Source organism: Cordyceps fumosorosea (assembly GCF_001636725.1).
Source record: "Cordyceps fumosorosea ARSEF 2679 chromosome Unknown scaffold_11, whole genome shotgun sequence".
In the NCBI taxonomy this organism is placed as follows: domain Eukaryota; kingdom Fungi; phylum Ascomycota; class Sordariomycetes; order Hypocreales; family Cordycipitaceae; genus Cordyceps; species Cordyceps fumosorosea.
The window spans coordinates 67,857-79,682 of NW_017387311.1; the positions used below are offsets into that span (position 1 = coordinate 67,857).

At 55.2% G+C, this 11,826-nt stretch overlaps 4 protein-coding genes across 4 annotated transcripts in view; 2 read left to right on the top strand and 2 right to left on the bottom strand.

Moving 5' to 3' along the window:
* Positions 1-1,090: 1,090 nt before the first annotated feature.
* On the bottom strand, positions 1,091-2,778 carry ISF_04817 (Fungal transcriptional regulatory protein; the record flags this gene model as incomplete). The annotated part of the gene is made up of 4 exons (XM_018848422.1): positions 1,091-1,832; positions 1,893-2,017; positions 2,109-2,424; positions 2,477-2,778. 4 exons carry the CDS (start codon positions 2,776-2,778, stop codon positions 1,091-1,093), a joined length of 1,485 nt encoding a protein of 494 aa, XP_018704148.1.
* Positions 2,779-3,805: 1,027 nt separating this feature from the next.
* ISF_04818 (Phox-associated domain protein) lies at positions 3,806-7,533 on the top strand (the record flags this gene model as incomplete). The annotated part of the gene is made up of 2 exons (XM_018848423.1): positions 3,806-7,413; positions 7,470-7,533. 2 exons carry the CDS (start codon positions 3,806-3,808, stop codon positions 7,531-7,533), a joined length of 3,672 nt encoding a protein of 1,223 aa, XP_018704149.1.
* Positions 7,534-9,074: 1,541 nt separating this feature from the next.
* ISF_04819 (Nucleotide-binding, alpha-beta plait) lies at positions 9,075-10,771 on the top strand (the record flags this gene model as incomplete). The annotated part of the gene is made up of 6 exons (XM_018848424.1): positions 9,075-9,129; positions 9,220-9,348; positions 9,566-9,738; positions 10,063-10,136; positions 10,187-10,283; positions 10,334-10,771. The coding sequence occupies 6 exons, from the start codon at positions 9,075-9,077 to the stop codon at positions 10,769-10,771; spliced, it is 966 nt and encodes a 321-aa protein (XP_018704150.1).
* Positions 10,772-11,575: 804 nt separating this feature from the next.
* Positions 11,576-11,826, bottom strand: part of ISF_04820 (peroxin-11 Pex11-Penicillium chrysogenum) — a gene marked incomplete at both ends in the record, with an annotated part of 901 nt that continues 650 nt past the window's right edge. The window contains one exon of the mRNA XM_018848425.1: positions 11,576-11,738. Within this exon, the coding sequence (XP_018704151.1) occupies positions 11,576-11,738 (163 nt within the window). The remainder of the gene's footprint in view (positions 11,739-11,826) is intronic.

An 11,826-nucleotide genomic window follows, 5' to 3' on the forward strand; every position in this document is an offset into this window, starting at 1 on the left:
GATTACGGGGAACCGGCGAAAAGTTGATTTTCATCATTGGCAATGTATCGTCGGAGTTTTAAAAACGGAACCATGGGTTTGATTACGACATTTGTTACTTCAGCATCATCATTACCGGCTCTACTCGTGGCATCAGCGCTGCAAGTACTGTGAGTTTGGGGGCGACAAGTCAAACTACACTGTCTGCTCACTCATCAGCAAGATATTTTCGTTCATGGATGGATGCCTCGCAGATATCTGCTAGGCCAATGGCAAATTTGGCGAGCTCTCAATTCCGGCGTCTTTTGTCGTTTGTTCACGAGGTTGCCACTGCATAGTATTGTTCGAAAGGACCAACCATAGTCCGACCGGCTGCGCAGGTTGGAACGGTAGTGTATGTCGCTCAGAGACCTGTTCTCCAGAAATGAGAGCAACCAAGCTGGCCGGCTACTAGACACCAAGGACTCTCTGTTCGACTTGCTATGGGCCCTTTCTTTTTCATTCTTTGTTTGAATTTGGTCGGAGTTTGGCTAGGCTTTGACAAATGGTATCACTGGGCGAAGGATGGTAGGGGGTATTCGGTTGACGTTGAAATGGAACATGAGACTCAATGTCACTTGGCACTTGGCTGAACCTTTCTCTTTTTCAGGTCGGGATGGAGGTGGACGAAGGGTCGTGGGTTGGACGGTCCTTAGCTAAGGACCACGGGATGGATTAGGTGTACCCATGTACAACAATGTGTATTTTATCAACGCATGAGGTGGAAAGGTATACCATACTTGGGCGGCATTGACTTGGTTTCTTCTTCGACATTATTCATTTGGGCGCTTGCCTTTCATAGGTGGGGGTTTGTTTGTTGTGGCTAGTGAAGAGTACATAGCTTATTAGGTTGTTTCTTACGGTTGGTGTTTGCTTCCTCTCTTGATCCTGATTACCGATATTCGAGGGTGAGAGAGGCACTCACTCCCCAGAATATAGTAAATACTAAGCACAAACATTCCTAAGACGATCGCTTGCTATGTTAGCCCACAGCAGTATATCTACGCCGGAAATACGGATTGGATATCTTGCACTTGCTGATGCCTTGCTTTGTCTAAGCTTGCTGCTATTGCTACCTTTGCGCCAAGTCCGTGCTCGTCTCCAGACTGTCCGCCTCGAACGGCGCAATCTGCGCCGGGCCCAACGCCGCCGGCTGCCCACCGCGGCGGCCGAGCGCGACGTCCCAGTGACTCTCAAAGACGCGCTCCGCGTGCGGCGCCACCGCCGCCGACGATTCCAGCCACAAGACGCCCTTGACATCCGCCGCGACCTCCGCCCACGAGGAGCCCGCGCCGAGCGCGCGCACCTCCTCCCGCAGCGCCTCGTATACCGCCGGCGACGCCGCGCCGTGCGCGGCCACCAGGCCCACGGCGACGAGCCAGAGCCTCAGCGGGCCCGAGGCCGCGGAAGCCGGGAGGTGCGCGACGAGCCGGGCGGCGGTCCGGTGCTGCATCGCGGCGTGCGAGTAGTAGATGGGCCCCTGCAGGATCAGCATATACAGGATGGTGGCGCAGCGGACGCACTCGGAGAGCGCGGAGGGGGACTCGGCGGAGAGGAGGCGGTGGACGACGAAGCAGGTGAGCTCGTGCAGGCGCAGCGGCGCGAGCGGGGGGGCGTGCGGGCGGCGGAACACGCCGTACAGGCGCGCGAAGACGTTCCACGTCTCGGGGGCCACGTCGGCTTCGGAGAGGGCGGTAGGAAGGTGTTCGGAGGAGAGGGTGGCGGACCATTCCGGGATGGGACTGATGCCGTCGCCGTTGCCGTCGTCGTCTTGGGTGTCGAACTGGGGCACGCCCGTGATGAGCATCGATACCCTTTTGTCGTCTCTCCGTCAGTTTCAGGGTGGGCTTTCTTGACAAGATACGTGTCCTTACCAGCTGACCATGCGCGCCGTCAGAGGGCTGGTCTGCATGACGGCCTGGAAACCGCCGCGCATGTCCATCAACCGCTTGGCGCCCTCGACGTGCATCTCCGCCGTCTCTATGTTGCTCTTTCCATACTGTTTCACCTCTGTAAGTTTTCAATTCACCCACCTGGCCATTTTCTGCGTCAAACGAAAACAAAAAACAAAAAAGACGGAGCATGCTTACCTCTATCGTGGCCAGCGTGATGACCGAGTTGATGGTGCTGTCCTGCATGGCCAGCGCGACGTCCTGCACCTTTCGCCGGAGCAGCACGACCGAGTCGGCCATGAGCTGCTCCGAGGTGTGGAAACCGCGGCGGCCGAAGAACTCCTCGTCGAGGCAGGCCGTCTGCAGGGAGACGTGGAAGAGCACGGGGTCGCCGAGGGCGAGCGGCCACCAGGACACGAGGAACGGGTTCGAGCAGGCGCTGCGGTCCAGCGGGTAGTATTGGAACGCGATCTTGTGGAGGACTGCTCCTCTGGGCGGTGAGCATGGGCGTGATCTGTGTGTGTTGTGTGCGGCGGCATGGGGCGGGCATGGGGGGTGCGATCAACGTACAGCTGTGGATTAGACGCTGGACGTGCTCCTTGTCGAGCCGCACGTGGGGGTACGTCTCAAACGGGTCGACGGAGCCGAAGCCGGATATCCGATGGCGCCGCGGGTCGGGCGACGCCGCCGCCGACGATGACGATGACGGCGCCGGCGCCGGCGATGGTGTGGTGGAAGAGAGCGGTTCGTTGGCGTAGACACAGGCGGTGCCGCGAGCCGCGCAGCGAGAGCAGTGGGGTTTGCGTAGGTCGCAGCGGCTCTTTGCGCGCGCACAGGCGCCACAGGACCGTCGAAGAGTCTGGCGCATGCTTCATGAACCTTGCATCCCAGGGAGGAAAAAGAACGGGCTTGGGATATATGCAGGCGTTGGTGTGTAAGTTCGTCGCTCTGCTCCGGGCCGCCCGCTGTACTTTCTGGCGCGGGTTTGCTTGAAGAGGACTAGTCTCCGCCTTGTCGCTCTGAGGCGGAGCCTAGTCCTCTTTGGATCGGGTAGGTTGCGCCTTCTTAATACTGAAGATCCTAGCCAGCATCTATTTTAACTCGCCAACTTCTATGTGCTCCTTCAGAAAAGCTCTGTTAATTTCTTTCTAGTACTTTGATGTATACATCCATGTCTGCTTGATTTCCATTGTTTGTTTGTTTGGTAAAAGTGGCACATCTCATCTCCGCAGAGGTGAGTCTCCGCAGAGGTGAGTACGTCACGCATATTACCTGACCATTTCTGATGGCTCAACCAAGACCTTGGCGGGGGTAATGGTAAGAAGAAGAATGCATTACAAGAACTAACCTTTATCCTGGAAGACGATTCGATTACGGTTTTAGTCCTACTTTTGTTTTTAACTCCAACATCCATACAGGCCGTGTTGTCTGCAGCTTGCGGTATCCCGTACGGGCTACCATCGTAAGTGGAGGTCGTCCGTTGCCTCACAGTGAATAAATCATCAGTCATTGCATATACGCTCTCCTATTAATTAGGTATATATTGCTTCCTTTCGTTTTTCTGAGCCTTCATGGCCCAACACACATATATCTGAACTTGACAAAAATGACGTTGTGGTAAAAGCTTCGGGGGGTTTACACCACTAACAAGTACCAATGCAAACAGACCGCCTAATCGATAGCACCACCTGCCTCCATTACGCATGTGAGCTCCTCATTACCAGGACCTAGAGCTACCTATGTACATACCTTGTACCTATGTAGGTAGCTGCCACGCCCTCCTTCTTCTACCTCCGATAAATGATACTCGACCAACTACATCGTCATGCCGCATTTCATCTTTTAGGATTCTTGCCGGGCGGTCTACTTTCCGTGTTTTCGTCTATGCCGCCGCCATGGCTTTGCAGCGCCGAGATGCGATTGTCGCAGGCGTCGTCACCTTCATCGCCTGGGGCTACGTCGTGAGCTGGTTCAGCGCCCTCCGCTGGGCGGGCTACGCCTTCGGCGGCGGCCTCCTCGTCGGCCTCGTGTCCCTTCTCGCCGCCCTGCTACTCTTCGCGCGCAGCCCAGACAACCGCCGACCGAGGCCGCGAGCCGCCCTCTTCCTAGGCCCCCAGCGCTGGCGCGACGAGGTGGCTGCGCTGCGCAAACGCCAGGCGTACGAGCGCCCCTCGCTGGGCCTGCCCTCGCAGCGCGTCGCCATGGCCGTCGATAACCTGCTCAACCTGATTCTTCGCGACTTTGTCAATGTATGGTACAAAAACATCAGCCCGAACCCAGAGTTTCCCGACGAGGTCGATCGCGCCATTCGCTCGGCGATTATAAGCTTGCTCGACTGCCTTCGCGACAAGGACCTGGTCGAGCTCGTGATCAGCAGGGTCGTGCCGATAGTGACGGCGCATTTTCGAGATTTCTACGAGGCGGAGCGATCTATCCGAGGCAAGAAATTAAACAAATCGGTCACCGAGTCGGACGAGCTGGATCTCGCTATCGCCGCCAAATATAACAATGGAAGGCTTCACCCCGCAGCTTCATTATCTTTCCCGGATACAAAAATGGTTCAGCAAGACTATCTCAGAGGTCTTATAGCTCGCGTTCTGCCCAAACTTATGCCTCGGCATATGTTGTCGAGCCGGGCTGTGTCCATCATTGTCAGAGAAATAGTCAGCTGTGCTGTTCTTTCACCTGTCATGCAACTTCTGTCCGAGCCAGATACTTGGAATCAAATTATGGAAAATATGGGACGTTCAATGTTACAAGATCGATCTACAGTTCGCAAGTTGAGAGCTGCCCTCGATCAACATGCTTCGCCAGCACCCCGTACCATCAAAGCGTCCGCAGCTCCCCGCATATCACCAGGCGATAGCGAGCGCAGATTTGAAAAGTTTATTCGCGCGATCCGGAAAGTCAATAATCTGTCAGATGCCCGGCGCTTTCGCAACGATGTAGCCAGCCAACTCAAGCGAGACTCGCTCGAAGAAAACCCCGATCAGGTCTACCTGCGCCGACTAGGAATGGGCAAGCGGCTGCTGGACCAGCGAGTGGCCCATCTGGCGGCTGGGGGAGAGAGAAGTGGCCACATTCCCGCTTCAAGTGCCCCAAGAATGGCCAAGTCGGCTTCTGCAAGTCGGCTTGAGAATGCTGGGCTGGTAGAACTCCTGCGAGATTCTGCCGGCCTTTCTTATTTCATGGAATTTATGGATCGCCAAAAGATGATGACCCTCGTGCAGTTCTGGCTGGTGGTGGATGGCATCCGAAACCCCCTTGAAGATGACGGGCCTGATAACGAAGCTCTGCCCTCCAATCTGCCCATGTGGACAGACTCGGACCGACTAGACCTACGCCAGATCCAACAGGCCTACTTGTCCAAGTCAGAGCTTAAAGTCCCTGAGTCGTCACAGACCAATGTCAAGCAGTTCTTACAGGCAGGCAAGACTGCCACGCCAGCACAATACTTCAAGGCGCGCAGATCGATACTGCAAGTGCAGAGTATGGCTTTGGAAACAATGAAGAACCAGTATTTTCAAGCTTTCAAAAAGTCAGACCTGTATTACAAGTGTCTGGCGTCGCAAGAAACAACGACTGCTGCGCAGTCAGCACCTATGGCTCTGTCCTCCTTAGACGTGGGCTCACCGCACCAGTCGAACGGACGCCCGCATGGCAGAACACCCAAGCCGAAATCATTGGCGCGTCTTAACCTAATTTCACGAAGATCCGGCTCAGCCTCAGATCTTAGAGCCAACTTAGGCGAAAGCGATGCTTTAGACCCGCTGGCCGCCTCTCGAAGGTCGCTGGACGAAGATGCCAGTAATCCTCTGTTCGACGATGACGAACTCGAGCAAGACAATATGGCCGACTCAAATCCTAACATTGAACAAGACGATTCTCACTCCAGACCTGATACGCAGGCAGTTCAAGCTGTCGAAAAAGTTTTGAACACTATCATGGAGGATGACCGCCCCCAAACAGCTGCAGACTTGCGCGCTTCGCTCTTCACTAGTGATGAACGGTTTGGAGGAGCTAGCTCTGGGGGACTCTTTGGAGATGACGAGGACTCGAATCGCGGGTCTCTGGATGGCGGTCGGCCAAGTGCCGGCAAAGAGGAAAAGCCAAGCTTATCGTCTCTGGGCCTCGTGAGTGCCGCCTCGCGAATTGGTGTCTTTGTAGACGACGACCTATTTGGAGACGAAGATAGACGTTTGTCAGATGAGAAGGACGACACGGATGAAGACTATAATATCGAGGATGAGGATGAGGTCCATGCTGCGGCGCCAGGAGACCTTGGTCTTGCCGAGGCAATCACAGTGCTGACGAATGACATTGACCGCCTGGCAGCACAAGAAGCCATTGTGGATTCCCTGACAAGAAAGGCGGAACTGACGAACAATACTGCCGAGCTACGAATCTTATCAAAGTCGAAAGCGAGTCTGCAGAGAGAAATCAGACGCAAAGAGCTTCAGCGTCAGCAATACGTTGTGCAGGAGAGCGACAACAGTCTGTATGGGCGGTCAACCATCAAAATCAAGTCCATTCAAGTTGGGCGTGAAGAGGATGGTCGAGAATTTGCGCTGTATGTTATTGAAGTGCAGCGTGATGCGGGCGAGCAGATGCCTGCAGCATCATGGGTCGTCGCGCGCCGATACAGCGAGTTCCACGATCTCCACCAGAAGCTGCGATCTAGATACCCTTCTGTGCGAAACCTTGACTTTCCAGGTAGGAGGGTGGTGATGAAGTTCCAGAGCGAATTCCTACGCAAAAGACGTGTTGCGCTGGAAAAGTATCTGCAAGAGCTTCTGCTGCTGCCAGATGTCTGCCGAAGCCGTGACTTACGTGCGTTCTTGTCCGAGAGCGCCATCACGCAGGGCGAGGACCTGCTCGACAGAGAGGACAGAAAGGATATTGTAAGCCGACTCTACGATTCTGTTACAGATGGTATGGAAGATATACTGGGGAATATACCGGTGCTGGATCAGATCTCAGTGGCTGGACAAAATTTGATTGCGGCCGCGACAAGTCAGCGCAACTCGGTCTCGTTGCACTCTAACGAAGAGTCGTTCCCGGCCGCGGAAGCAGAAGCAGAGCTGAACGCATTTGAGAGCAAGGAGCTGGAGCCCTTTATCAAACCCATCTGCGACATTTTCTTGGAAGTGTTTGAACTCAACCGCGGTAATAATTGGCTGCGAGGCAGAGCGGTAGTCGTGGTGCTTCAGCAGCTACTGGGAGGTACCATTGAACGCAAAGTACGAGATACCTTCAAGAATCTGGTGCAAGAAGAGCCGCTGTTACGGTACATTGCGCTGCTTCGGGACAACATGTGGCCGAACGGACAACTGGTACGAGACAAGAAGGCGCGAAGTGCGCCGGAAAAGAGGAAGACGCGGACGGAGGCGAGCCTCATGCTGGCAACGCTGCTGCCTGATCTGGCAGGCAACGTAGTTGGGCGCGTGAATGCGCAGGCGGCAAGTCGACGATTATTTGCTACCTTTAACAATGCGAGACTCAAGTAAGCACAAGCGATGTCAAGGTTGAGGGACGTTGGCTAACTGATGTTGATACTAGTGCGCACTTGGCCTTTACAGTGCTCGACGAGATGATTGCGATACTACTTGACGATGATTTATGATGTGATAAGACGGGAAACTGAACTGTGAGTCTGCAGATAGGGCAGTCACACGCGAGACATGTGAGATCTTATGAGGGCACGGTGTTTGGTGGAGAGTATAGGCAGTCGGTGAGCGTGGTGGACGAAGGTGGATACCCCGTAGTAATGGCAGAAGAAGAAATAATAGAAGACGAAACAGAAAAACACGGAATTGAACTTGATGAGAACACAATGGCGCGAAAGCAAAGGGTGATGTTGAGACAGGAGCGACAAGGGATAGGTAGAGAGAGAATGGCCGGGCGGTTAAAGTGAGGCGAAGGGCAGGTACATACATACATAGGTGCGGTGGCTAGGGTGCCACCACCTTTGACAGGCCGCGAGGCGGATAGGTAATGAGTTGGCTGGGCTTATTGATGCCTGAGAAAAAGGGGGATACAAAGATCTTCCTCTAGTATTTTGCTTTTCAATTTCAAATGCCTATTTGGCAAAGAGGAGAGAACAGGACCTCTGTTTGAGAGCACCACTCTAATAAGTTACAAGCCGCTACGGGGGCGCTATAACAGGCCACTTGAAGCGGCCCGGATGTGCGACCCGACCACTAAATCCGCTAATAAGTTAAAAAAGTTTCTGGGGCGGCGAGCTCTTGCGCCCCAGAGCAGAACGGCCCCCTTTCTGCCCTTTTCGCGGGTCGCGTTCAGGCTGCGTGCCGGCCTTGTCTCGCTGAAACCTGTTGATGAGAAGTGACAGGAAAAGAAGAAGGCTGCAGACGGAGAGTAGACGACGACATCGGGCATGTCTCCTGCAGAGTGGTGCGAGGTACCTATGTAAGTAGGTAGGTAGGTACATAGGTAGGTAGAGGCAGGCAATTCAACGGTGTCGCACACAGCTTGTCTGGCAGGCAGTGGTTGGAGGGAGGTTATTAGAGGCGGAAGGTTGGGTTGCAGTGCATCCCGCGTGCTCATTCCGGGGCGAGACAGGAGGTGCTCAGCTGCCAGCTGCCAGCGTATAACGGCCGGCCCCAGGCCAGCCTTCCAGAGAGAAAGAGTGGGATTTTCATTGTTGTTGCAGTTGCAGTTGCAGGTGCAGGGTGCAGGTGCATGTGCAGCAGGTTGCAGGTGCTTGGGCTTTTTTTTTCTCCTCTGAGTTCGCTCTGAGTTCGCCGCCGTTTTTGTCTCTGCCTTGCCCGCCAGCAGCAACCGCAGTCCTGCATCTGTTGTCTCCCCTTCTTCCCCCCCCGCCGACCGCCTCCTCTCCTCTCTCCGCCTCGTCTGTCTGTCTTGTCTGGATTTGCAACCCGCCCACACCTACAGGACACACCTTCAGGACGCAACAACAAAAGCTCCTTTCCCCTCCTCTGGTCGCGCCCCTTCCGGATACATCATATCCCATCTGGACAAGACTTCTTTGCTTCTCTTTTCCATCTGCCTGCGAACCCCTCCGGATTCTCGCACCCATATCGCATCCCCCTCCTCCTCTGGTACCCTTATCCTCTAGGCTGGTCCACCAACCCGTCATTGCCATCCGCCGCCGCTGCCGCAACAGCTTGCCCCAAGCTGCCCATCATGTCTAACGAGGTTTCCAATACCCGGCTTTATCTGGGAAACCTCCCTCCAAATGGTCCATCTCTCTCTCCACCGTTCGGCTTCTGAACTCTTTGCTTGTCTCCTCCACGGACCGCATCTACTGACACGAGCCCCTCCGCTGCAGCTACCAAGGCCGATATTGAGGCGCACTTTGCCACGCACGGCACCGGAGAAATCACAGAGGTCAAGCTCATGCATGGCTTCGGCTTCATCGAATACAAGGATCCCATGGATGCCCGAGACGTCGTTCCTGGTTAGTGGCGCCTGCTTGCAACCCGACCGAGAGACAACAAAATCCATGCCACTGCTGGACAGGAAGCACGTCCCTCGTCAAATGTTTTGCGACACGATTCAGCTAACCTTGGATATTTCTCTTGCGTTCTTTCATCAGCCTTTCGTACGTGGACAACCTCAACCTATGCAAAGCGCATTGCCGCCGGCCGGAGCCGCTCTAGCTAACAACCACCTAGACGGATCTGACTTCAAGGGAACCCGACTTACCGTCCAATTTGCCCGCGGCCCTCGCCCCCGTGAACCACCTGGGTACGGCGGCGGCGGCCATCATGAGCGAGCCCCTCCACGGCCCCGACGAACCATACACCGCATGACCATTACCGGACTCCCCAACGAAACCAGCTGGCAGGTCTGTCTCCCATCTCTTTGCGCTCGTCCCCACACCCGCTCTAGGATCTCTAGGACGTACTCTCTCTGATTTCCCTTCGAGAGAACTCGGCTCGTGAACTTGCACTGGCTGGAAACACTGCATCATTAAAGGACGACACTCCCGCCCCCTCCCATGGGACTGCCCGGCTTCACTGATGACACTCTCCGCCGCCTCGGACGCGATGCCCTGGCCCTTTCCGGCCGCACATCGGCGCCGGACCAAGTCTTGCACCGTCCCGTCTATGCTTGCTCACACTCGTCATTCCGTCACCTGACCGGGCACTTACACGGACTCTGGATATAGGATCTCAAGGACTTTGCGCGCCAGGCGGGTCCCGATGTTGTCTACTCGGAAACAGCCCGCGACTCGGGCAGAGGGTAAGAGACTTGGGATGCACTGGTTAGCTTCTTGACTAATCAGGACTTAGCTTCGTTGAATACGAGAATGCTGCCGACTTGCGCACCGCTGTAGAGAAGCTTGATGGATTCGAGTTCAAGGGCAAGGTTGTGCAGTGCATCGCTGATGTAAGTCACCAACTCTTGCTATTAGATTCAAGATTCTCATATTGGTGCAGACTCAAGCCGAAGTCCCTGCCTCCCGGCAGCGTGGGCGCTCGCGCTCCCCTGGACGTCGTCCTTATAACATGCAGCCGTTCGATGACTATGATCGTCGCGGACCACCCCCACGAGGCTACGCCCCGCGTCGCGAAGAGCCGCCGTACGGATATCGCGAACGCAGCCCTCGCCGAGACTACTACGAGGAAAGAGCCGGATACCATTCACCCCCTCGGCGTCCGATGGATGACTACCCCCCGCCACAGGGACCCCGTAGTCACTACGATGAGCCGTATCGTCGCGACTACCCACCGGCGCCTCCCCAAGGCCCGTATGGTGGCCGCCCGTACGACCGCCCTCCTCCTCCCAGAGACTTCCCACCCCGCGAAGGCCCGCCACAGTACCCTAGGGATGGGGGCTATGGCCGGGACTATGACCGGGGTGGACGCTACTGGTAAATGCTTTTTCCTTGTGTCATGGCCTATTCCTTGTGTCGTGTCTCGGATCCAGTTGTTGTCTTGTGTGATGCTCTTGGTGTTTCTGGTTGACGTTTTTGCCGTTGGAACCATCCTTGACCACTGAGTTTACTAGATGACTCGCGGTGCTATGGCGAGTCCGAGCCGGCGAACAGAACGAGCAACGAACGACGTGACGGGGGTGAGTATTTGTGAGGCAAGGGCGAAAGTTGCGGTGCATCGTGGAACGCGCCCTGAAAATAGCACGACAGCACCCAGCCCAGTTCCATGGTGGTGAAACCACATGATGTGTGCAACGCACGTCTAGGCGATCGAGACTGATTGATGTATGCTACGCCAATATTTTCAGCACAATTTCTTTCTTGCATGTTTTACTCTTCTTATTCTTCCAAACTTGGGGCGATTCGAGGATACAAATTGAATATTCAATATTTGGACATGGATGCTTGTTATGCGGGGCTCAATTTTCTTTGTTTTTTTTTTGTCTTGCTAGTATTATCCTAAGGACTAAATTGAAAAGCAGCGCGTGCAATTATAATACCTTGCAACATAGACTGAAGCTGACAACTTTGACGTTTTGAACGTGAGAGCTAGCCGTGGTAGACGAGGGGGCACTGAAGACGTGCGAGGTCCACAAGACTGTAGGAGCGAGCTGGTTGGCGATTTTGGAAGGACTTAGCTCTTTGGGGCGCGGGGGAGGAAGGGTGTTGATACATGTTGGTGGAAATCGTGACCTTGTGTGTGTGCGAGTCTGGTAAAGAAGGGTGGCGAGGGACTTGGGCTGACTTAGGCCGTTTTGCGCCACTGGTTGTAGATACCGATCAAACTGGAGGTGGTACCGGCGAGACCGACGATGCCGTCGTCAAAGTTGACCCAGCCGAGGGCGGAGACGGGGTTGGTCAAGTCGCAGAGATCGGAGAGCAGCTGCAGGTGGCTGGCGGCTCTCTCACTGTAAGGGGGGGAAAGCAGGTTAGTTTCCGGCTGGCTCATCATACGAAGGCAGGAAGGGGAGAAAGGGGGGGGGGGGGGTTTGGCAT